The sequence below is a fragment of the Solea senegalensis genome, linkage group LG7 (genome assembly GCF_019176455.1).
Source record: "Solea senegalensis isolate Sse05_10M linkage group LG7, IFAPA_SoseM_1, whole genome shotgun sequence".
Classification (NCBI taxonomy): domain Eukaryota; kingdom Metazoa; phylum Chordata; class Actinopteri; order Pleuronectiformes; family Soleidae; genus Solea; species Solea senegalensis.
Window position 1 is genome coordinate 24,344,071 of NC_058027.1, and position 25,823 is coordinate 24,369,893.

At 40.3% G+C, this 25,823-nt stretch overlaps 2 protein-coding genes across 2 annotated transcripts; one reads left to right on the plus strand and one right to left on the minus strand.

The window, feature by feature from the left end:
- Positions 1 to 2,926: 2,926 nt before the first annotated feature.
- Positions 2,927 to 12,803, plus strand: cstf3 (cleavage stimulation factor, 3' pre-RNA, subunit 3). The gene is made up of 20 exons (XM_044030130.1): positions 2,927 to 3,146; positions 3,766 to 3,870; positions 4,026 to 4,121; positions 7,592 to 7,624; positions 8,147 to 8,244; positions 8,327 to 8,393; positions 8,485 to 8,519; positions 8,611 to 8,737; positions 8,839 to 8,916; positions 9,020 to 9,182; positions 9,720 to 9,829; positions 9,923 to 10,039; positions 10,131 to 10,349; positions 10,439 to 10,541; positions 10,633 to 10,702; positions 10,789 to 10,984; positions 11,076 to 11,226; positions 11,334 to 11,428; positions 11,554 to 11,614; positions 12,246 to 12,803. Exons 1-20 carry the CDS (start codon positions 3,120 to 3,122, stop codon positions 12,449 to 12,451), a joined length of 2,157 nt encoding a protein of 718 aa, XP_043886065.1. The 5' UTR covers positions 2,927 to 3,119; the 3' UTR covers positions 12,452 to 12,803.
- A 274-nt stretch (positions 12,804 to 13,077) lies between these two features.
- depdc7a (DEP domain containing 7, paralog a) lies at positions 13,078 to 22,735 on the minus strand. Its single transcript, XM_044030131.1, has 9 exons — positions 22,654 to 22,735; positions 18,523 to 18,979; positions 16,665 to 16,789; positions 16,339 to 16,531; positions 15,795 to 16,015; positions 15,495 to 15,637; positions 15,293 to 15,418; positions 14,399 to 14,477; positions 13,078 to 14,283 (listed from the first exon to the last, which is right to left on the minus strand). Exons 2-9 carry the CDS (start codon positions 18,975 to 18,977, stop codon positions 14,060 to 14,062), a joined length of 1,566 nt encoding a protein of 521 aa, XP_043886066.1. The 5' UTR covers positions 18,978 to 18,979; positions 22,654 to 22,735; the 3' UTR covers positions 13,078 to 14,059.
- Between the last annotated feature and the right edge of the window lie 3,088 nt (positions 22,736 to 25,823).

Consider the following 25,823-nt stretch of genomic DNA (forward strand, 5'->3'; position numbering starts at 1 on the left):
TGCGCTGGTGCCAATCCCAGCTGACATAGGGTGAAAGGCAGGGTGCACCCTGGACAGGTGGCCAGTCCATCACAGGGCCACATATAGACAAACAACCATTCACACTCGTGCCTATGGTCAATTTAGGGTGTCTAATTTGCCTAATCCCCAAAGATGCATGTGTATGGACTGTGGGAGGAAACCGGAGAACCTGGAGAAAACCCACACACACACAAGAGATGGAGAACATGGATACTTGCTGCAGAAAGACCATTGGCCCTCGATCTTCTTGCTGCAAAGGCAACAGTGCTAACCACCCACATTGCGAATATCTGAAACTAAATTATGACAATCCCTAATTTCGTTCCAGTTCAAGGTATCTTAAATTCCTCTGGTATCTTCTATAAACATCCTCTGTAACAAGCTGTATATTTAGCATGTGGTGAAAATATTTTTTATTTTGAAAAGATTTGTCAAATTAGGTGTATTAATGGTAATAAATATACAGGAATTGTTGCTATGATCAGAGGAGTTAGAGTCGCAATGCTGATATTACACAAACAACACAACAACGTTCTTTGGGTAATCTAAAACCAATTCTTCTGAGAATTGATTAACTTGAGTGTTTTGTTTTGTTATATTAAACTAAATGATCTGTTTTGAGCCTAAAATTAAAATTGAAAAATACTCTCATAAGAGCCCCTGAAGAGGTAATTCTGATTTGGCATAACAGCAGAAGAGTAAATAATGAAAACAAAATAAGAATGGAAACAGAATATGTTAGAATACAGAACTGATTAGACTAAATAAGATAAAATACTGTAGTAATGCTATTACGTATACTTAGTTGGGGACATAAAGAGGATATTTTAGGATGTCATTTTGAGATTTGGAAAACAGCTATCAACATATTGTATCATTTATTGATATTACAAAGTTCTGCACAGGAATACAGAGTTGACAAAGCTTGAGATTATTTAGAAATCCCTTGTGACAGGTGGAGGTAATGAGGAAATTTATTTCACAGGTATGTGCAGAACTGAAAATAGCTTCTAAAGTGATGATAAGTGCTAATTGGTTCAACAAAGGTGTTCACAAAATGAAATATAACTCTTGACACGTGTAAAAAATACCAGCAGTTTAATTGCCCAGTTGAAGAAATACAATCTGTAGCAGTTCATTTTTTTCTTTTCTTCTTTAGCCATGTGTGTAACAGTGTTCTTTAAGGGAAATTATTGGTCAAGAGAGTCTACTGAGGGGGCATCGACCTGACAAAGAAAGCTGCTCAAACGCTCCTGCTGTGAAAAGACTGGCTGTAACCTAATCCAGCAAAAAGCCTTTGTCTTTCCTAATCCCTAACAGTCCCCCGCCTCAGTTACACACAACACATCACCGGTCCTGGTTAGTTGTGAAGCAGGTGTGAACCTAACCTGTAATACTGTGAGTAAACACAGCTGGGGTAGTGGAAGCAGAGGTGTAGCTCACATAAATCACCCCCTCCCCACCTCCCCAGAACTTTGTTTTGCTTCCTGGAGAGCTTGTATGTGTGTGTGTGTGTGTGTCCTCTCACCCCTTCAGGTACATTGACAGGTACATTCTTTAATAATCTTCAAGATTGTATTTGCCATGTGTACGCATGCCGTTATAGTATAGTTATGTGCCTAGGATTTTTTGTGCAGGTTTTGCTTGAGTCAGCACAATACAAATATATAATGAGAAAATAAGTCTATACACACACAATACATAGAGTAAAAAACCCTAAAATACAACAAAATAAAACACATATGTGTATGCACTGCAGCATTCATGGGAGTATATTGCACATGTTACAGTTATATTGCACTATATATTGCAAACATAATGCATTTGACAAGTATTTTGTAAAGAATAGCAGTAGACATATTTGTCAAAGTAAAGGATATTAGCAGAGTTCTGAAATAGTACAGTATACACATTCATTTTCATAGAGGGGGTTATATGAGAAAGAGATTGGCTCAGCTCTGTGGTCTTTTGCTCTTGTCTGATTCAGGTTGTTGTCCTGATACTTACAAGCGCGCGCTCACGGTGGCCAACTTTAGGTTATTTGTCTCCCCCTGTTGGCCAATATAGCGACCAACATTGTGCAGCCCACTGGAGTAGTCTTTCTCTGTGGTAACTGGGGTTGTAGACACGATAACATCATTCACAAAGATGCAGTTACTTATGAATCCAATAGTGACAAACAATATTGTACAACACATTTTACTGTCATTTTTTTCCGTATTGAATTTTTTCGTTATTTATTGATAATAGATATGATAAAGTAGGGACAGTGAATTGTCTTGTATAAGATAAAATACAGACCGATACCCTCAACGCTATAAGTAACATAATGGCAAGGTCAATTTTAGATGAGGAAGTTGAAAGGCCGAATGTCTTTATTGCGTCTTAATTATGAGGTCAACATGTGGCTCCAGCTGCGATAAGCTACTGAACTGTCAGGAAAGCTAAAGAAAAAGGCCATTCGAGGGATTAATATGACGTGTAACGTACAAATAAACGTTATGTCTGTGGTAGAAACAAAGGTATGTCTTTGGTTGGTATGTCTAATATCCTTGATTATGCATAATACGTGAGAACTACAGTAATTAAAATGATTTACTGAGGCTTTTTAAGTGATGAACCTGTATGGGTAATATATATATAGCCCACTCAGCCCCACAGGTGTTTCAACAGGTAGGTTCAACAATCGGTGAGTGCGCGTAGACGAATGTAAATGTGCGTACCTACCTATCGTTTAATTAATTGTTTTATATATAAATAAAATATATATTAAATATTAAAAGCAATACATCTCAGTAACGGTAAAGATGTTGAATGTGTCATGATAATATTTTTAGGCGACTGATGTTTTATTTTTGAAGTTCTGACACCGGAAGCGTCATTGTTTTTTGCGGCCAACGGAGCGGAAGTCGAGATTCACGCCATTTTGAGGCATCGGCCAGCGGCAGCCATCGAGAAGCTAGTCAGATGAGGGCAATGTGATCGACCCTTTTGAAGCTATGCCGATTCCTTAGTCGTTTAAAAACCCCACTATCACGTTGATATTCATCGTTTTCACATTTGATATAACATTTCTAACCTAGATTACTCTTCCAGCCATGTCCACCGAGGGAGCAGCCGACCAGGTAGTTACATGCGATTCTTATGGGGCGCAAGCTAACTCTGATTGATACGCGAGTATCGATTAAATGTATACAGTACTCGTGTAATGTTATTAACTAAACAGTGCTACGGTTGATATAATGGTTTAATTACGTATCGGCCAACACTATTCAGTCATGTGTACTATTCATGTTTTGTATCGGGTTCCCGCAAAGCTGAAAGTTTAGCTTGTCGTGCGCCATATTGACTGGGTAGTTGTAGCATTGTTGCTACTTTTCTGGCGTCCAATGCGACAAGCTTTACGACCCATGATTCAACTCAACGTGAGCAGCATTTCAACTTGGTAGCACACATTATACGTTAGTCATGTGCCTTAATCGATCGCAGTATTATCGACGATTGCTGCTTTTCGATCATGCTAGCTGTAAAAACCCTAGTGGCCCTCGAACACATAACCCATCAAACGGTCACGTGTGGTTTTTGTTTTTAGACGTACTGCAGTGGTACCGCCGATAATTATAGTAAATCAATCCTTACGTTTTTAGCACGCGTGGGCTCTCTGTAGACCACAACCTAAGCAGCGCACACATTGTGTGCAGCCAACAGCATAACCCTTTGTCCTGTACCTCTGTGTGTTTGCAGGCAGCAGCAGAATACATCCCCGAGAAGGTGAAGAAGGCAGAGAAGAAGTTGGAAGAAAACCCATATGACCTTGACGCGTGGAGCATTCTGATTCGAGAAGCACAGGTTTAGTGACACAGAGCTGCCTTCCTGGGGTTAAGTAAACTGGGAATAAGGGGTGGGAGGGTTAGATATGTTTAAAGTCTAATACACAACATTGCTTGGTTGCTTCCTCATATTTAAAGTAGTTTGGTATGTATATATGTGTTTTCCTTCTTTAGAACCAACCCATAGATAAAGCAAGGAAGACATATGAGCGACTTGTCACGCAGTTCCCAAGTTCTGGCAGATTCTGGAAACTATTCATTGAAGCTGAGGTTAAAACTTTTTTCTTTTGTCTTTGGTGTGCATGGCTGGGAATTTTTTCCTTAAATGATCAACAATGTGATTTTCACACAAACAAAATGTCTCTTACTTCAAATGAAGTTTAATGTCACAATTCTTGCTTTGAAGCACTGGACCTGACTACTCCGCTTTAACCTGGACACCTTTGCCAGTTTATTATCAATGTTTGAGAACAATGAATGGGGAGGTTCCAGTTAGATTCACTAAGAATTGTGCCTTTAAACACACACACAAAGGGGTTTAGCTCTAACATTTCTTTTTCCAGAAAATTCTTATGTTTCCAGGATTTACAAAAAAAACAAACTTTTTTTCTGCGCCATATTTAAATGAGGTAAAGTGAATTTGTTGCATGTTTGGTCTGCAACAGTATTAAAACTATTTTAATGGTATTGGAGTGCATTAGCCTTTTATTCACTTGTTGTGTCTATTTATTGCCTCCTGTGTCATTTCTTTCGGGTAATTTTATAAAGAAATACTTTTATTGTGTGGCCCTTTCTTTCCTTGAAAAAGCCCTCCCCTCTTCTCATAAATATATGACCAGTGACCCATTTTCCTTGATGCCACCCACAGGCTTTGATGTTATCCAGTCAGCTTCTGATGGGATGACTTATTTGTCCCTTACACATTCTCATTTTTGTTGCTGAAGCCCAGGTTCTATGCATTTCTAATGCTTTCCACACTTCTATTTTGCAATCAGTGTTAAACACATTGCTTGCATCACGCATCAGAATAGCGCTTCTTGTTAAACGTCCAGCTTCTGTCTGGAAAATGATTACCTCCATGTTGTTTTGTTTCACTGGTTGTTGTTTGTTGCGGATCAATCCCTGTCGCCATGTTCCCTCCCCAGCCTTTTCCTACTTTGGTGGCGCAGTGCAAGACAAATTCCAGTCTAACATTTTAAAACATAGACATGCGTAATTAAGTAAAAAAAAAAGAGGAAAACACTGGGCTCTTTTCAAAAGGATTAGGCTTCTCATGAACAGCCCTCAATAACTTCCTCTGGTCTGCAGATGGCAGTAATGGTACCAGTGAGGCAGTGTGTCAGACTCCAAGCGACTAACAAAGATGATGCCAAGCATGGACGTACAGGGTAGTTATTATAGCTTTTTTTTTTTTTTTTAAATGGCAGATTAAAAGCAGTCTCCACCTAATTAAGAATGATGTTTTTCATTATAATCAGTGCAATGCCTTTTAACAATGTTAAAATATACAAATTGAAGACATTCAAGACACACTCATGCAGGCTTTTTGGGTGACGTGATGTCACCTAAAAATCAGAATACAGAGCCGTATTCTGATATGTAGTGCAAACAAATTAAAAAGTTGTGAGTTGTGCATACATTGTGTTTTGCTGAGTTTGTGTCCCTTTTAATTGACATTTTGCTCATGAATGTAGATCAGATCACTGCTAGGAATAGTTGATGACTGGTGAATAAATCACATAATGTGGATCACAGTTTAATCCCTAAAAATGTTGTTTATAGTCTTAATCCCGAATCACCAAAAATCACTTCTCTAATATTTAAATCTTTTTATTTTATTTTTCAAAACCTATTCTCTTTTTTATCCATAATCCCTTCCCATTTAACTTTAAACCACAATGTATTCCCCCAAACAACCTAAGATGTGATTTTATTTTCTCTGCATATTTCTGTTTGCAGAAAGACGTGACCCCCTAGTGTCCTTCAAAGTTGTGCTAGAGATTAGAAACGGATGGTAATCATCTGGGTAAAAATATCAAGGGCATGAGTTAGTGAGGAACTAGTGGTTAACATATCTTATCTGGTAAGTATGTGGATGAGCTTCTCCTTTAATAGGTCCCCATTTGAACTGTCCAGTGTTAGTATGTCATGTCATGAAGTGTTGCACTAGTGACAATATTTTATTCACGATATTTTTAACAAGAGTGAATGATATGGCAAGTGTTTACTGGTGCCTTTATTTTGGAATGTGAGTTTCATTTGCAGTCAGACTTTCAGACCACTTCACTGTTGTCTTACAAAAACAAGAGAAAAGGAGCAGTGACTCGAACCGGCTTAGATTCCAAAAAGGAAGTGTCTTAAATATACAACGTTGTGATTCCTACTACACATTTATACTGTACTCTCACCCTAAATGTAGGAATAACACACACTTATTTAAACTTAGCAGTAGTGTAGAAAGGTGTTTCTCTTTGCAAGAAATTTGGACATCACTTTTTCTGATCAGACTTCCTAACAAAGTGGATCTCCTTCAATGGTTTTACTATTAGTCTTAAGAAACTGATTTGGCCTGAAAAAAAAATTCTTTTTTTTTTAAATCAACTTCCATTGAAAGAGGGATTCATTTTCCTGCTTTTCACACCCAGGATGTAGTTGCATACGTTTAGCCATAATTGTGTGAAGTTCTTTTTTTTAAATTACATTAAAGAATCATTTCATAATGTGCTAACACAATGACAAGTGTGTTGTTGAGTTTTTATTCCTGGTAGGAATCTATAGCTTTTTTAATTTTAATCATCATATAACTCTGTTGCTGTCCAGCTTTTGCTGTAATAGCTGACCTGACTTTCAGATCACAGCTTGAAAACCACATTTTAGGAGGTTCATCTGTATGACACAGTTTGGTAATTATACTCCCCCCAGAAATTAACTATAGTCACTTAATACTTTGGTTTCTGAGCTGTTATCTGATATTTGTTTCTAATTGTAGATGCAAGTTGTTTTTTAGTTTCGCACATACAGAACCTATCCAGATTTTACAGATAACGTCATGTGGCTCTTTGAGACATGACAACACGATGGCACCATAAACTATCACATGTCTGTTCATTTGCTTCAATAATTACCAAAAGAATCAACCCCACCATATTTTTGCACAGAAGTTTCTCTGATATTGGGATATTTTTGTAACATGGCAACTGTAACTGCGATTTTGCATGTTTACTGCTGTTTATTCCTCACTTTTACTCGCTGTTACCAAAGCATAGACTCAGGGGTGGTAAACACAAACAATTGCCATTAATGTCTGTACTGCAGGACACTGTGCTAGACTGTTGCTTTAACCCATCAGCGTTAGGATATATGATGTTTCTGCAACATTTGCTAAGTCACAGGAAGTGATTTGTGTGTCAGATGTTAATTTTCCAGCTGTTTTTTTTTTCCCTCAAAGGTGACGTTTAAATTCTGCATTCTGATCATATTTTTTAAGTCGGTGCTTTATGCTGTAACACGTGGTCACTGGTGTCTTCACTGAGTCTTGTGACGCAAAACCTGCAAAGAAAATAAACCCCCTTTATTTGAAGTTAATTTGTCATTCTTGTGTGAATTTCACTTTGTTGATTGTACACGTGTGTGACTATGTGTATGAGTGGTGCCATTTGCATGAGTGCATGTTGACAAATGTGCCGTAAAAAGCAGAGGAGACTTTTGAATTAACGTTGCGTTTACACTCTTATTTGCAGATCAAGGCAAAAAACTATGACAAGGTAGAAAAGGTAAGTTTCCAACACACTCTCCAAAACTGACTTTACTGTTTTTTACTGTTTACTGTAATTTATTTTGTTAGGAGGAGCCATTTTAAACACTTGCCAACACGTTTTAAAAATGTCTTACAATTATGGGAGTTAATAACAGGATTTGTTCAGATATTTGTTTCTTTTTTAACCTAAACATACTGAAATATTTTGTGTTTTTCTTTACTTTTTTTGCTAAACTATGCACATATATCTTATGTATTTATTTAACATAAAAAGTAACATTTGAATCAGTGCAGAAAAAAAAGAAGCTTAGATAAGCTCCAAAACCTGGTCCATCTGGTTTATCTTATGGATACTGCTGCCCATATGCTATTATATGTATTTAAAAGTACATATAGGCATCCCTGCATCTTTTATCTGTTGTTTATGATCTACAGATGAATTTGAGCCATAATTTTTGGAACTGGGGATGCAAGGCTGATGTGTATAATATACAGTGAAAGGTTCTGTTTAACTTATTTCCTTCTCTCGGCCCTGTAGTTGTTTCAGAGATGCCTAATGAAAGTGTTGCACATTGACCTGTGGAAATGCTACCTCTCATACGTTCGAGAGACCAAAGGGAAGCTGCCCAGCTACAAGTAAGCGCACATTCTGTGAAGTATGTTGGCTCCCCTGCTCTACTGAAACATGATAACCTTTGTTATTGTGTTGTACCTTCAGAGAGAAGATGGCTCAGGCGTACGACTTTGCTTTGGATAAAATTGGCATGGAAATAATGTCTTACCAGGTACGCAGATCTAAGCGATACATCTGTCCTTGTGTGTGAGCTTCTTTTATCGACTGTCACCTAAAAAAAAAGCCTCTCGTTCCTTTGACAGATTTGGGTGGACTATGTCAACTTCCTCAAAGGAGTGTAAGTATTTATATTTGTGATAGTTGAGAGACTGTAAAGCCGTTTGCCGACTCTTACAATTAACGCGTGTTTGTCTTTTTTTTTAAATCAGTGAAGCTGTGGGCTCATACGCAGAGAACCAGCGGATCACCGCAGTACGGAGGGTTTACCAGAGAGGCTGCGTCAACCCCATGATCAATATCGAGCAGCTCTGGAGAGATTATAGCAAATACGAGGAGGTGAGCTGTGCCCACACGGGCTTCAAAGGTCTTGTAGAGTTGTATCTGTGTCAGTGTATGAGGATGTGGGCGGGCTGACTCCTCTGTTCCATCATAACCAGGGGATCAACGTGCACTTGGCCAAAAAGATGATTGAGGATCGAAGCAGGGACTACATGAACGCCAGGAGAGTCGCTAAAGTGAGATCATCCACACACTGAGTCACAAAGATTACACACTATTGTGAGTCCGTGTGCTCTATATTTAACAACGAGACTGTGGACTCTGTTGTGTGTGATTCAGGAGTACGAAACTGTGATGAAGGGGTTGGACAGGAACGCACCGTCGGTACCGCCTCAGAACTCGCCACAGGAAGCCCAGCAAGTGGAAATGTGGAAGAAGTACATCCAGTGGGAAAAGAGCAACCCGCTGCGCACAGAAGACCAAACTCTCATCACAAAGAGAGGTGACTACTAATGTGCTAAAGACACGTCACTCTATCTTGGACTGTGTATCTAATAATGCATTTTATTTTGTTCGTGAACTCAAAGTCTCTTCTCATTAGAATGAAAAAGACAGTCACTGGTGGTTTGGCGTTGTGAGTTCCAAGTCGATGTTAAAGCCCATTAAACTGACTAATTTGTCAAATTATAATAAATATTACTATTATTAATAGTAATCAAACATTGAAATGTGAACGGGCCCTTTGCCCAGCAGGCATTTTGACAGAACAGAGTCCGAAAATCTGGTGTAAATAAATAAAATAACGATGGCTGAGGGTGTGAAATTAACAGAGCCATCGCTGATGTGATCAGTCACACATCTGCTTTCCTAATAAGTCAAGGCTCATTATTGCAGCAATTACATCTAATTGTTGGTGTAATAATTATAATAAATGGAGAGAGTCCTTGCTCCTGTGGAACTGCAGCCACTAGAGGGCAGAGGTTCTCCTTATCATGAAGATCCGATGTCACCTGTTGCCGCTGTGCTCCGCGTGTTGCAGTGATGTTCGCCTACGAGCAGTGCCTGCTGGTTCTCGGTCACCATCCCGACGTATGGTACGAGGCCGCACAGTACCTGGAGCAGTCCAGCAAACTATTGGCAGAGAAAGGAGTAAGAGATCAAAAGCGTCAGACTCACATTTTTGTGTCCTTTCATTCACGGGTCAATTCAATCATACCAAGTCTATTTTTGCTCAAATTGCAGGATATGAATAATTCCAAGCTGTTCAGCGACGAGGCGGCCAACATCTACGAGCGTGCCATCGGGACACTCCTGAAGAAGAATATGCTTCTGTACTTTTCATTCGCGGACTATGAGGAAGTGAGTGTCCAGTCGCCGCTGAAACAGCCGTGTTTGTCTTCATGCTCAGGTGTAATGTGGCTTCTCCTCCCATCTCTGCTGTCCCCCACAGAGTCGCATGAAATATGAGAAGGTCCACAGCATCTATAATAAGCTGTTGGCCATCGAGGACATTGACCCCACGCTGGTCTACATCCAGTACATGAAGTTCGCGAGGAGGGCGGAGGGCATCAAGTCGGGTCGTACCATCTTCAAGAAGGCCCGTGAGGACCTGCGCACGCGTCACCATGTGTACGTGACAGCGGCGCTGATGGAGTACTACTGCAGCAAGGTGAAGAAGACACACACACACACACGGTCATACGTTTACTATCTGTGTGACAAAAGCCAGTCGTACAAACACCTTTTTTTCCCCAACAGGATAAATCTGTGGCCTTCAAGATCTTTGAGCTGGGTTTGAAGAAATACGGTGACATTCCAGAGTACATACTGGCTTACATTGATTACCTCTCTCACCTTAATGGTAGGTTGTTTTTTTTATCAGCTATTTAGAAAGAGTCTTAATAGAAACTCAAAGCGAAACCCTTTCTTAATTTTACTGTCTCCTCTCTCAGAGGACAACAACACCAGGGTTCTGTTTGAACGTGTCCTCACCTCAGGAAGCTTGTCACCGGAAAAATCAGGGTATAATCGCTTTCATTTTTTTTGTCATCATGTGACATCTGTAAACGATTGTTTGTCAACTTCTCATTCTTCTTTCGGTCCTTCAGTGAGATCTGGGCTCGCTTTCTGGCCTTCGAGAGCAACATTGGAGATCTGGCTAGTATCCTGAAAGTGGAGCGCAGGCGTTTTGCTGCCTTTAAGGACGAGTACGAAGGCAAGGAGACGGCCTTGCTTGTAGATAGGTACAAGTTTATGGACCTATATCCGTGCTCGAGCAGTGAACTCAAGGCCCTGGGATACAAGGTGCGTATTTTGCCCAACATGGAGGACACGTGGGGCTTTTCTTTAACCACAAACTGATATTTGAACTGTTCCTCTCGTGTGTGTTTTGTAGGATGTGTCTCGTTCCAAACTGGCAGCTCTGCTCCCCGAGACTGTGGTGACGCCTTCTGCACCTGCACTGAAGGATGAAGCTGACCGGAAACCCGAGTACCCCAAACCCGACACCAATCAGATGATCCCCTTCCAACCACGTCACCTTGCCCGTATGTAGTAGCTCGTATAAACTCATGCTGTTTTCACACAGGATTATCAGTGCGAATTAAATAGTAGGACTTAGCTTTGATGTAGATGCTTGTGTTCCTCTCCACAGCTCCAGGTCTACACCCTGTCCCTGGTGGAGTTTTCCCCGTTCCCCCAGCTGCTGTCATTCTCATGAAGCTCCTCCCTCCTCCTACGTGCTTTACTGTGAGTAGCTGCAGTTCACAAGTACACAAGAAATAAAAACAATACATGCATATAAACAACAGAAATTCAAATCAAAAAGAGAATCATGTTATAACTTTAATGTGTTTCACCTCTGTTTGCTGCAGGGTCCCTTTGTTCAAGTGGATGAGCTCATGGAATCCTTTAGGAGATGCACACTTCCTGAGAGTAAGTTGCTTTTGTCAGCATTTAAGTCTAAAGGAGTGTCCATCATTATTGGCCAGATTTCGGTCACGATCTGGCCCTTCCCGACAATCGCGGGTGTCATATTTTATGTCATGACTTAAACAGCGTTTGGGGCGTAATCACCAATGAGAGTGCGTTGATCGGGAAACGGATGTTGCGTACGTTTGTTTAGAACCGTTAACTTGTACAAGCCAAAATGATTCCGTCTTCTCAGCCGTGACTTCGTCCACAGTTTGCTCAGCACAAAACATCACAGCTATTGCTAGCTTTTCCAGACTTGGCAACCAAGGTCCCGTGTGTAAGAATTAGTGACATCTAATAGTGAGACTCCTAACCTTTCACAAGTGTTAATTTCCACGTCAAAATGCAAAACACACTGCTGAAATGTGGTAGCGCAAGATGGCTGTCTTCATAAAGCAAGGCCCTGGCTTAAAGTACATATAAAAGGCTTGTATTGTTCCATTTTAAAGCGATTATACACGTACACTAACAAATGTATGAGTAGTATATTCAGTTTCTGCCAATAAAGCCCCCCAAATTGGCAAACTAGTGGTCCAAAGTAAACACACTGTGTTAAAAAGTGATTTAACGAAAGCATTTCTTGTGTCCGTAGCCGTTGACGCCGCCGTAGAGCTGATCACTGGCAAACTGCCGGAAGCAGCAGGCGAGGGCAACGGAGCCACGGAGAACCACGCTGTTGCCAAGACAGTCAAGAGGTCAAACGCAGACTCCGACGAGGAGGACGACAAAGGAGCCGTCGCTCCGCCCATACACGACATCTACCGCGCGCGCCAACAGAAGAGGATCCGGTTAACGTAACTAAAGCACCCCCGAGTGAACCCCACGAGAATGTAACCCCCAACAGCTGCCAGTCATACGGTGTTGAACATGCGTGTCCATATTCCTGAGTGTTTCTCACAGATTATGCGTCTGTTGATTTCTATACCGTACACACACACACACACACACACAGTACACACGCTCACACAGACGTACAAGACAGACTGTATGTGTTCTTGTGGTTTTGGTTTTGTTTACAGTTTTTTATTTTTAAAGACTGCCCATTAAACTGTAAGATAATGTTTTAATTCACATAATTCAATCATCTCGGTTTTGGCCTTGTGAGCTTCCAACGGTGGCAAAGTGGAATTAAAGCTTTTTTTAGATATCTGGAGGAAAACTGTTCATTTCAATAAAAGTGGAAAAGAAAAAAAGCACGTTTGTCTTTTTTTTGTGTGTGTGTGTGTGTTTTCACTTCACAAGACTTGTGCAGCAGTAATGCTGGGCCTTATGATTGCCAGTAGGTGGCAGTATATGGACACTGGTCTGAAATGGTCACTCATCCAGATCCACGTCCACATTCATTGGGCAGAGAACAGTAAATGCACAACGTTACATAATGAAGTCTGAATCAATCGGAGACAAAGCATCCAGACTATAACAAGTGATGTCTTATGTCTTTTATGTAATAGCTTCTGAATGACAAACATTAGAGTATAATAACTTGATTCTTTCCTTGATATGATTTTGTAGTCAAGCTTCCATCAAGGAAAGTCATCGGCTTTTTTTCCTTTCATTTCACTTTCTACCATCAATACCAACTGAACACAATGTCTCAGAGAGAGTGAAGTACCTCTCATTTTCTTATTTGGACTGATTCGTTGCTGTTTGGGAATAAATTAAGGCTTTCAGCGTGATGGGATGAAAGCATACTCTGTGTTTTTGCTGGAGAACGACGACCAAGCATGAGAAAAAGATGAAGTGAAGTGAGCTCAAGATTATTCACAAAACTACAGTCTGAGTGGCTATGAGACCTAGTACCCTTCGTCTTCTAGTCAGGACCAGTATCTGACTATTAGAGTAGCCACGTTCACAGCTTGTGAGGCATTTATTCCCAGATTAGGTGTAACAAAAACCTTATTTAAAACAGAAGCTCAAATATTCTAAGGTTTCAGTCAAAAAAGTAGAAGAAAACCAGAACAAACACTCTGATTGTCAACGACAGCGCATCATCAGAATTTGAAATGCCCAAATATCCATTTCATTGTTCCCCAGTCTGTGATCTCACTTGTAAATGAGAAACCACATGAAAGCTACAAACTACGCAGACTTACTGTAACCTCACTGGCTGCAGCGTATAATAATAATAATAATAATAATAAAAACTCAATAACACATGGTTCATTTTGTCAACGTGTAAAAGTTTCACATACAACTGACATTTCATGTTAGTGTCCTGCACCAAAGAAATACCTTCAAACAAATACGACAACATGTCCTTAAATATTGCAGCTTATCGAGAGCCTCTACAAACAAAATTCACATTCTTCTTCAGTAGTTTCAAATATTTGCACACGAGCAAATACTATATCACAAATCACAACATTAGCTTTTGTCTTTTTTTACATTATTATTCAAGTTTTTTTTTTACTGTAGTAACATGTTTATAGTGGACAATCTGTTTCCAAAGTACTGGACAAAAATCTCCGGGTGTCCTTTATAAAACTGTCCCAGCAGCCGCCTCTTCTCTCTAATGGAGAGTGTCGGGTTCTCGTAGACCGTGCGCAAAAGTGACCGAAGTTCCTCTTTGGTGGTTTTTTCTGCATTTTCTGAGTAGACCTTGGCACTCAATCTTGTGCAGTATGTCGAGCCTGCGGTAAAGGCGAGAGAGAGCGAGATGGATATTCAAATTAAAGTGGAAGAGGTTCATCTTTATCTACGGGAAAGGGGTTTATTAACAAAGGGAAGGGAAAAAAAGGTGGAAACCTGTCATCATGTCTGGATCTTTGCCTTTGGTGATATTGATTATTCTGTCGCTGACCAACTTGTGCAACGAAACCGGGATCTGGTTGGAAGACGACAACAAAAGACGTTATTTTTCTTTGACTTAAAGGTGTAAAATACAAACAAATGTCCGTTAGATTCAAGCCATTTTCAAATTAAAGAAAGAAAAAAAAAAGCACCTTAAATGGATACTTGAGTAATCTTATCAGAAAATGACTTTGGTAGAAGTTGAAGTCACTTTTATTTTTAAATTACTTAAGTAAAAGTCTTAAAGTATATGACATTTACTGTACTTAAGTATCAAAAGTATTTTTTTTTTATATAAAATGTACTTTTAGAAGTAAAAGTATTAAAAACGTGAGGAGTTAGGTTTGAACCATCGGTGGATAAGTGGTAGGGGGAAGGTTGTCTTTCAACTGGAAGGTTGTGAGTTCAATTACTGGCCCTGCTAGTCTTTATTTGTCCTTCAGCGAGACACTTAACCCCATGTTGAAGTGTGTGAATGGCAAAACTAAAGCAGGTCATCAAGACTAGAAAAGCTCTATATAAATACAGACCATTACCAACTCTTCTTCTTCTGATTTTATTTGGTAGTAACGAGTAACAAACATAGTTAGAGGAAATGTAGTGGAATAAAAGTAAAAGTAAAACTTTCTTGAAATATAAATACGTGAAATTTGTACATGTTACATTACAACACTGGCTCCCTCAATCAGGTCAGCAAAAGTTATGCACTTTAATTAACAAATTAAAGTGCAATTTAACTGGATCAAAGTTGATGGAAACACAGGGGAGCAACCAAACATTGGGAACATGAAAGTTGTCTGTTATCTCTTTAATATAATCTTTAACCTGGCTCACATAAGGAACACTTACCTTAAAAAGATCACAGTGATTATCCACCATGAACAAAACCATCAGATCCACCTTTCCTTTGGAGAGTCGTCTGCTGTAGACGATGGCACTGGAGAAAGACCTTTTCACCGCCATTCTGTTCTCAATCTGCAAAGGACAGCATTTGGCGTTAACAAGGAGAAAATACACACACATGCACACACTTACACAGACAAGTACTCGCCTCTTTGTGCAGTTTCACCTCCTGGACCTTGGCTGCAGTGGCCATGAATCTCAGTAGTCTGCGTAGCTCCTCCCTGCTGCGCGAGTCCTGCAGCTTCAGGCTCAGCTGCAGAGCTTCCAGAGCTTGCTCTCGATGGCCGTTCACTGACAACAGACCAAGGAAAACACAAGAATGAACAATGGTGAACTCGAGGAAGGAAAAATGACATTAACAGCAACATTCTGTATGTAAATAAAGCTTATAAAACTTGACTGTGTGCATCAGAAACATCCACATCACACCACCTCGGCGAGCCCTTACCAAGCAACTCTGAGATGCCAGAGTGAATGTCGAACACGTGGTTGCTGAGCAGCGGCGGTTGTTGTGTGTGCCTGTAATGCTGTGCCAGGACCTCATAAAGGAGCCTCTTGCACTGGACTAAGTCGTTTGTGCAAGCGGCCAATCCTCGACTGACTTCAACCACCAGTTCATCAGGCAGCAACTCCAGACAGTCCACTGCCCTTGACAGCCACTCATCCGCCCTTGGTTAAAAGGGAAAATGCAGTTGTTTTAAACACAGAATTAAGTCTTGTGACAGAAAGAACTTTCAGATAAGCTTTTGATATTTAAAGAGAACCTTTTTTGATTTCCCAAATGTATCATATACAGTGTATGCGTATTTCTGGTTCAAACTAGGCCAGAAAATGCTAAGAAAGTCTATCAGTGTTTTCCAAACTTCAAAATGAGGTCTTTCTAAAGCTTGTTTCTTGTCTCTTGTTTTATCAGTAGTTGTATCGAGCAAAGAAATCAGACAATATTCACTTGTTTTAATTATTAACTTAGATAGCCATTAACAATCCCGTACTGTGCTTCGCTGAAGGCTTTGAGGACTTCTCGGTCCAGGTAGCTTGATGTGTACAAAAGGTCTGGGTCGCTGTCCATGCCGTGCAGCGGAGGCCGCGATGTGTCCTTGCCCTCCAATAAGTTCTCCAGTAGGGGGAGCTCTATCAGCTGCAGCAGCCTGAACACTGCCTGCTGGTGCCACACCTCATCCACAACTGTAATAATAACACACACACACATCATAAGGGCCACAGTTACACACACATATGTTAAGATAGACATACTGAATAAAGAGTGACCAGGCATGAAAACATGTAGCCTGTTTTTACGTAATTTTCCCGCACTTACGCTCCCGAAAGAGGCCGAGGTTGTTCATTTGAGGAGTGATGGATGAGCTCAGGTTGAGGTTTCCCAGCACGTCGTCCAGTGAGTTTTTCACCGAGGAGTGGGTGGAGTAGCTCAGCGCCTCTTTTCTGAAGAGTCACATAATAACAGCAATCAGCGGAAAATGAAGGATGCTCTCTCGTACCTGTGATTCAGGTACTGCGATGATTGCAGTCGTTTCATAATCCAAACCGCCAAATAAATGCGTCATTTTGAGCATAGAACAGTTCGAAGCGCACATTATTCTGACGTCTATTGCTCTTTTACTCGTCTAAACTGTTAGAGCACGCGGCTCTTCTCTGCCATCTGCCATTACAGGCATCAGACTTGTTCCGTGGTGCAGTCTGGTGCTGTCACTCTCACTACAACTCTGCATCAAAAGGGAAGAAGCTCAATGAGCTGGCCATATGTTAGCACCTCATCAGTCGAGCATCCTGCCTGTCTTTGCTAAGTGCTCAACGACCTCCCTCACTTTACGTAACGGCCTAAAAGTCAAGGAGAACCACCTGAACAGTTTGGCGTTTTTGGAAAAATACTGCTATTAGCCTTCTTGCTCAGGGTTAAACAAGATTTCAGTACAATTGTCGAGTCTAATCGGAAGCAACCAGCTAAACTAGAATTCAAAAGGATTGTTCAACGCATTATTGTCTAAGATATTCTATAGCACAATATGGCCTAGAAACAAATAAACAAAATAAAATAAGTTGAAGGTACATTTCAGTGTTTTTGAAGTGGTATTGACTGTTGAGAGAGGAAGAAAGCAACAGCAGAGCAAAGGTCAGACAGCCCTTTCCTTCAGCAAATACTATATAACTAAGTTATATAGTCTAACTTAAAAAATATACATAACTTAACAGAACTGTTCTACATTCATGTTTAAAGGATATTTTTCAAGTTTCAATGCTCTTATCAGCATGGGAGTGGACAAAATACATCTTGTACCTTACACACTGCTAATACAACAAACATTAAACTATCCCTTTAATTAGAAAGCTGTTTCAAAGCTCTTTCCGGACTGTCTTTGTGCTGGGCTAAGCTAGCTCAGGCTAGCTGCTGGTGCTAACAGAGTGGTTGTTACTCCTCTCACCATGACAGTGAACTTAAGTTAGTTTAAGTTAGTGGAGTGGTTTTCTAACTTTTTAAACCAAGTACCTAGTAAGTAGTAAGTATATTATCACTAAAGTTAAATTACTGTGGTGTAAACAGGCTGAGCAAAAGTCAGCGACGGTAAGTCAGTCATTTGTTTCATTTTCCTCTCACTCTAGTCAAAATTCCTCAGTATATCCAAGTATATACAGGAGAGCAGTATTTCTTCCAAGTATTTTCCTCCAAGTATGACCGGAGGAAGCTTACGTACCACAGTTTGAGAACCATGAAGTTAGTGCAAGTACTTCAGGGAGTTTCTGTCTGTAATACCTTAATTTTGGTACTACTGTTTGACTTTTAACTTTAAAGGGATAGTTCCTTTTTTATGTGGTTGTATGGGGTATGGTCATATTATCAACACTGATTTTTTTTCAAGCCATGCCGCCATTTCTATTGTGTTGAATTTAGTGCAGATAATGACAATGACAAAACCTCACACAACTGCACTTTGCAAAAACTTGGAACTGTCCCTGAGGTTTTCTGTTTTTTGTCACAGGGTCATTAAAAATGGATTGCATTGCAAAGATATGACTACAATATGTCATGCTTCACTTGTTTTCAGAGCCTCTCACAGCAAAGCCAGGCCGGACTTTGGGATTAACTCTGACTATCAGGAGGAAGGAGAACAAAGTAAATCAAAAGCGAGATCTGGAGATGCCGTGACATGAATCTGCACCTTTCATGTGACGGACTGTAACTGTTCTTGTTCCTGTTCATGCTCGGTGAGTCATAGCCGCTTTCAATGGTGTTAGTGGATTGGGAATTGGTGTCGGCCAGTGACGACGACGAGTCGGTGGTTGGGCTCAGGAACCGGTACAAACTGCAGCTACTGTCCTCAAATGTCGCTCGCTTCTTTTCCTTCCCAAAGACTTTAACGCCCACTGGCTCAAACACCCTCGAGTCCATCAGGGCCTGACAGAGGCGAGCGGCCTTGTAGCGAGGCACCGCATCGTCGCCAAAGAAGCGGTTCAGTGTGATGTGTGCCAACACCACGTCCACGGCCTCGGAGCCCAGGAAGCAGTCCTGGTAGGACTTGAGGTTGTGGCGCCTGCGTTTGACCTCGACATGAGTATGGAGATTAGAAATGATGCTGCTCCAGATGTAGGTGGCCCGGAAAGGCTTCCCAGCCATGCCTAATGGAGGAGGAAGAGAGCAAGTCAGTGGATTGAAAAGAGATCCATGAAAACAGCAATAAACAACATAAACAATTAAAAAGATTCTGAAAAAACTGGACAGGTTTACCTACAAGTTGCTGCAAGAATACACAATCAGCAATTCAACGTCACGCTTTATTGCATATTTTATAATTAGTAACCAATATTTACTTATTAGCTTTCAAATTTACTATATTTCTGGGGTTTCTTTCTTTCTTGGAGATATGAGATTTTTTTTCTTTTTCTATTAGCTAGGTTGTTTGTTTTTAAAATCAAACCATTATTCAAATGACATAATCACATGTACAATTTAAAAACAAAACTGTACAACACTAATCCGTATGTTGACCCACTAGTTATTTCACAAAGACTAGCTGGGCTTTGTCTTTTGTCCGAGTGCTTTCTCAGACACTTTGGAGACTTGCATTTTTCGCCCTGAGCAAACAGACACTCCCTGTCCTCTGTGTAATGTCACATAATTGTAATCTGAATTTGAATTAATGTATGTGGGCGTAACAACTAAAGGTCCTGCATCAGGGCATCCCATGGGGGCAGTAGCCCAACCCAAATCCTCTTCTGAAACATGCTTATTGTGTGTACAGTATTCATTCGCTTAATAAGCCGAATTTAACTGAATTAACATGCTTATTAACTTTTGCTGCAGTTGCTGCAGTCTTAACAGCAGAGGACGAAAAAATGGAGCATTAAGGCTTGTTGTTAAACAGACGCATTTGTCTTCTTAGATGACATGTTTAAATACAAAAGAAAAGACTGTGTGGCCCTTGTTATGATTAAATTTCATGAAATTTCTCAGTAAAACTCCACCCAGTAAAATATGATATGTGGACGCTGTAGTAGTAGTGCTTTAGTAGTGTTTGCCTGTCTTGGCTTGTTGCAAAGACTCCAGTGCGCACAGGTAGGCAAGGTTGTTTGGTGCCAATCATTCCAAGCAGTCTGAATGAAATAATAAATCGTGTTTATCACACTATTGTAACGACTACAGATGTTCTGTGTTGTAGTTTTCAGACAACTTGACCGTTCTATCTTCTAAGCCAGTGGTTCCCTGTAAGAATTAGACTGCAGATTGCAGATAGGTTTAATATCTCTTCAATCAATGCAATTCACAGGCCATTCAGACAGTAAAGGGACAAAAAATTACATGTACTGTCTCAACAGCCTGCAACACTCGATCACACAAGGAAACAGAGACAATGCTCATATTGTGAGCCTCCTCTCATAAGAGATATCCTGTGTTCTCCTCCAGTGGGCTGTGTAATACTGCACAGCCACAACAAGCTATACATGGTTCATGTGGTCAACACCCCATCCACTCATTTCCCAGTGTGTTTCAATTTTTGGGTAACAGTTTGTGTCATTTGCCCGCAAGCCAGACCAGCGAAGGAAAGCAGACGTGGCCTTAGAGCGACATGTTACTGTGGCTTTCATCTCACAACAGGAGGCGTTTAAAGCCTGTTGAGCAAATGCTCGGGGAGGATCTGAGAGCTTCACTGAGGCCAGGGGCCATAAATCAGAGTCTGACAGCGGCGGCAAGGCTCCGTGTTATGATAACACAACATGACAAATACAATTACTGACCCATCTGTACAACAGGACAACAAAACACCTGGGGAGACACTGGAGCAGCAGGCATATGTTCACCCACTCCGTTTTTAAAAAAAAAACAACAAAAACACAACAACAGCACCCTGGGAGAAGACATGAGTGTGTGGAGGATTGTTTGGAGATCTGCTGATTAATGAGATACTTCTAAGTCAAACTGTGCGTCCCTCTGGAGAAGAAAACTGTCCTGAACGGGGAATTAGCATATCATGGAAGAACAACAGGGACCACAGCAGTTGTTCAAAGAAAACACATTTTCAACAGTTTGCAAGTTCCAGTGCATAAAAATAAGTTTTCCTTCCTTTTTCATAGACTTTTATATGGACTTTAGGCAAGGGCCTTGTTTTTACGAAGGCCCCCATTTTGTGACGCCATGTTTCTACAGCAGACCACAGCGACTTTGATTGTGTAGTAAGACTATGCCGTAAATGTGAATATTTTCTGTTTTCTTTGCTCCATATAACAAAGAAATCATTAAAACATTTGAGAGCATCATCATTTCCAGGTTTGACCAAACAATTACTTGATTTATTGAAAAAAATTATCAAACGTTGCATCCCTACAAAGAAGAGCAACGTTCTTTGTGGTATGTGAAGGCCACCGTAGTTCCCTAAACGCACTTGGGAAAGGTTAAGGTGAGCTGAGTCCAATCTGCACCGTCATCATTAGATGTCACGACTTCAAGACTTCAAAAATGTACCAGGCTGATGAAACAATTCATTAAACAAATGCCTTAAAATCCTTCATATTATATAAACAACACTCACTAAAACTAACTGCAAAGGCAGAATACTACAGAAATAAAACCCTTTTCAACAATTACTAGAAGTTAAAAAAAGAAGAAGTAAGAACTAAATCCTTGATGTAGTTGTTAGGACAGGGCCATCTGGAGAATCCCATCAGGGGTCCAGGATTAGCACACACTCACAATAAATCCGGATCTGATCAATATCGTTAATTCTTATTTAAAGCTAAAAAAAGTGGAGTAGGTCAGGTGAGGGTCACATAAAAATCCTGGGAACCCTGCTCTGCTCCGCTCTGCTCCGTCGCCTCTTGTTTCTTGTGCCATGCTGAGATTTGAGGCCACTTTTTCAAAAGTGAGGCCAAGTCTCTCCTTCACTGTAAATTCACTGTGGGACGACACATTGGTGCGTTACTAGTCAAGGACAACAGTGTGTTTGCACACATCGGTGTGGGTAAATAACCTCAGAGGGAGCAGTGCAGACAACACACACAAACACACTCACACTCCCAAGGGAACCTTTCCCTCTGTGAACTCTCTGACGAGAATGCACAAAGGTTTTAACCTGGAAATAACCTGCACACACAATGGCAGTAAGGAAATGACAATAAGAAAATCTTGAATCCTGAAACAAATAAAGCCGTAGCACAGGTTCAGTCATTCCCAGCCATTAAAACTGGAAGTTGCAGGTTGTTAATATGCCTGTGGCTCATACACATTCATGAACCTTCATTCCTCTGACACGCTCAGACTGGTGAGATGATAGAGAACTTCCATGAACCACGCTCAGGTTTATGGAATAGTTGTCACGCATGGATTCAAACCCTCATATCCTGTGTGATTTATTACTGTTGTATGGTGGTGGCATATACAGTATACATACACAATGATTCCATCCCACTGTGTTTTAACATAAACACAGCAGTAATGCAGGCTGCTGAGTCTGCACTCATTGTCACACATATGCTCTTATAATCCTATAGCAATCCTTTTAACAGTTTATGAAGACTTTATAATATTTGTCACTTAAAAACTTGTTCTTTTAAAACACAATGATTACATTATCTCCCTTACTTTTAATGGGAACTTCAGAAAACCGATTGTTTAAATTACACGGTACAGCCAATTAACATAAACATAGTTTCAGACAATTCCACCACACCAGCCTGAATAAAACGTCAGCCTCTAACTTCAAAAAACATTATTTTCAAACACATTAACATCCGTATTCCAGCACTTGTGATGATAATAATAATAATAATAGTCCAGATTATATTGTTTTTTCGCCTACCTGGTGCTCGGTGCAGGAAGACTTCCTCCACTGAGTGAGGACAGAGTCAATCCTCTCTCAGTCCCGGTCTTTGGTCTCCAATTCACAGCGTGACGCAGGGAGTCAGAGCCGAAACCGTCCCCGCCCACTACCATGCATTATTCATGTCAGTCACCGCCCACCACGGCTAACGTTAATGCTAATGCTGCTGCTGACGTTAACAAGGTGTTCATAATTAGAATAATGATGAAATAATGGGGCTCTAACACGGTTTCCTTCACCTTTATCTACAAGTGGACACAGCTGAGGCTATTTATCTGAACCCCCCTTATTTTTGTCATTATATAGCATCGTTCATAAACTCAGAGACAAAACAACAACATCATAAGGAAACATTTAAAAGATATCAATTAAAATCGATGATATGAACAAAGTAAAATAGACCAAAAGGTTGTGTCTGAATATGAAAAATAATTTGGAGTAAAATACTACTCTCGCTAACTTACAACAACAATAAAACTTTAAATGTATGGTACTTTTCTGAACAATGTCAAAAAGTGCTGAACTACGGAAGAGGATTAGATACCAAACGTATATATATATATTTTATATATATAATATATAAAAGAAAACAGCATGACTTGTGAATTTTGGCAATACTACTTTTTAAATAAAAAATAATATATATATATATGTATATATGTATATATATACATGTATATAGCCCTAATCCCCTTCTGTACTAAACAAGAACATATAAAACCAAAAAATAAAAAAGATAGCTGCATACACGTAGTACATTGATGACATGAGAATATGAACAAGTAAGAATATTTTTAAATATAAATGAACTTTCAAATGTTTCATAATGAATTGTGTGTTTATATATATATGTAACTCGAGCAAGGTCCCTAATTATTTATCCTTTCATCTCAAGTAAATATTTGTTAAGTTACAACCTTGAAAACACACAATGAAGAGAAGAGAAGAAAATGACTTCAGCTGTCAAAACTGGCCCTGATGATATCCCACATCTTTACACTAGTGTGAGCTGCAGCAGGACGGATACTGTGAACCTGCTGCTGCTGCTGCTGCTGCTGCCTTCTTCTTCTTCTTCTTCCTTAAGGTTTAATCTGACAGTGGAAAAGGAGTATGTTGACACTGTGAAGACACTGTTGCTCACTTGCTGAACAACAGAAAGGAAGACAGCGATTCTAATCACGATGCAAAGGGCGAGGCCTGTGAAAGGGACAAACCGGTCTGAAAAATGCTGTTTCCCAACAAGTGAAGGTGAAAACATGTGAGCAGAAGGAGACAGAAACGTCCTTCTCCTTTGTCCCTTACTGTCCAACTGCACAGCAGGTTTCTCTTATGAAACAGCACATCTGTCTGCATGTGCGTAACTTTAAAGGAACATTTACACACTAAATTCTGTATCTATCTTGAATCCGTACTGCGTGAGTTGAAATATCCCTTTATGACAGGGGTCTCAAACTGTTTGGTCAGTAGGGGGCCAGTCCAGTGAAAAAGGTCACATTTCTTGAGAAAAAAACATATCATTTTTATAACATTTATGATGATGTTTCACATTATTTCAAAATAAAAGTGTTTGTTTTGATGTGGAGCGATAAACAGCCCACAAAATAAAAGCGTTTATGATGCAAAATGAATGTACATATTAAAAAAACCTACAGAAATAACTCACTATAACTTGTCAGATTGGGGGCGCTGCAAGTTTGAGACCTCTGCTTCAAGTTGAGTGAAGTGGAGGCAGAAATTGAGATATAACACCAGGGTTTTGTTTCTTTTCTGTCACCGCTGTCATAGTTTACAGTGTCTGTACAAAACAAAGGTAACAGTGCCCTCAGGTTTCAGTTGCACTCAGAGGCCTCTGGTTGAAACAGGTCGAGCGACTCCTCAGACGAGGGCACATGCGATCAGGTGCTATTTTGTAAACGCATGAAAAAAAGCTGAAGCTGTCATTTCAGAGTGAAAAGCTCGACACCAACGCAAGGAGAAAGAAAGAGGAAAAAAGAGAAAGACAGCGGGAGAGAGGACTCGAGGTAACACAAGCACACATTCTACTCCACAAGGTCAAAGCAATATTTACTTTTCCCGGTATCACACATATCGCCTGGAAAGTCCTTTCCTCTCCGCACTAATCGGTCATGTGACGTTGCTTTGTTTACACCCGGCGATAAATTCCGATGACAAATATATTAAAGAATTTAATCCAGCAGGGCCATTTTAACAGGAAAGGAGAAGCAGGGAAATCTCCTGCAGGCCAGGGCCTGGAGCTGAGAGGGGGCCCCTGAAAATGGCCCACTCGAGTGTTGTTTTTTAATTTACAACATGCAAATCTTGGTAGTTTGGAATGCTCTAATATTTCATGGGGGTGTATTTTAGTATTAGGCATTTTATTTCTATTTGCTGGTCTGTAACCCTGTTAAAGGCATAGTATGTCATTAATGCCACTCTGTGGTGTCTCTCTTGCTCGCTTTTCCTCTCTTTCTCCGTCTCAATCGAAACAATAACAAGAGACCTAATTAGATGATGTCAAGGAGCAGTGAAGGCTCATGGGAATTATACTTGACACCATTGCAGATGGAGAAGTGAGCCAGCTGGGAGGTGGACGTTTTAGCAGAGACGTCATTACAATGAACGTTGCCTTCGATATAAAAATGGATTTCTGTGGATTTAAAAGTGATGGAAACTTTGGATTTTTAATGCAGAAATCTTACATATTGTATCTTTAAACGTACTACTGAAAAAAGATAAAAAATTATAATGAGTCTTCCCTTGTTAAATAAGGGTAATACTATTACTGATAATAACAGCATTAAAATCGACACCATCATAACATAACACTGTACATTAGGTTAACTGGTGGCTCCTTCAAATTGAAAAGGGCCGATAGAGTTTTTAGTCATCCAGCGTCTGTGCCCTTCTCACATTCTCACGCTGCCTCAAGCGCCCTCTCCGTCTCCCACATATGGAACAATGCAGCTCATTAAAATTCATATGCTTTCTCATCTGCGGAGCAGACGCTCAGTATCTGTCTTCTGCAGTCGTGCCCGTACTGGAATCTCAAACGCTTGCCTGACTGGTCGTCGTCCTCCACCCCCACACCACTCCATGGCCAAAGGACAAGAGGACAGTGGTTTTCCTCAGAGAAGTGTCGCCGCAGCACA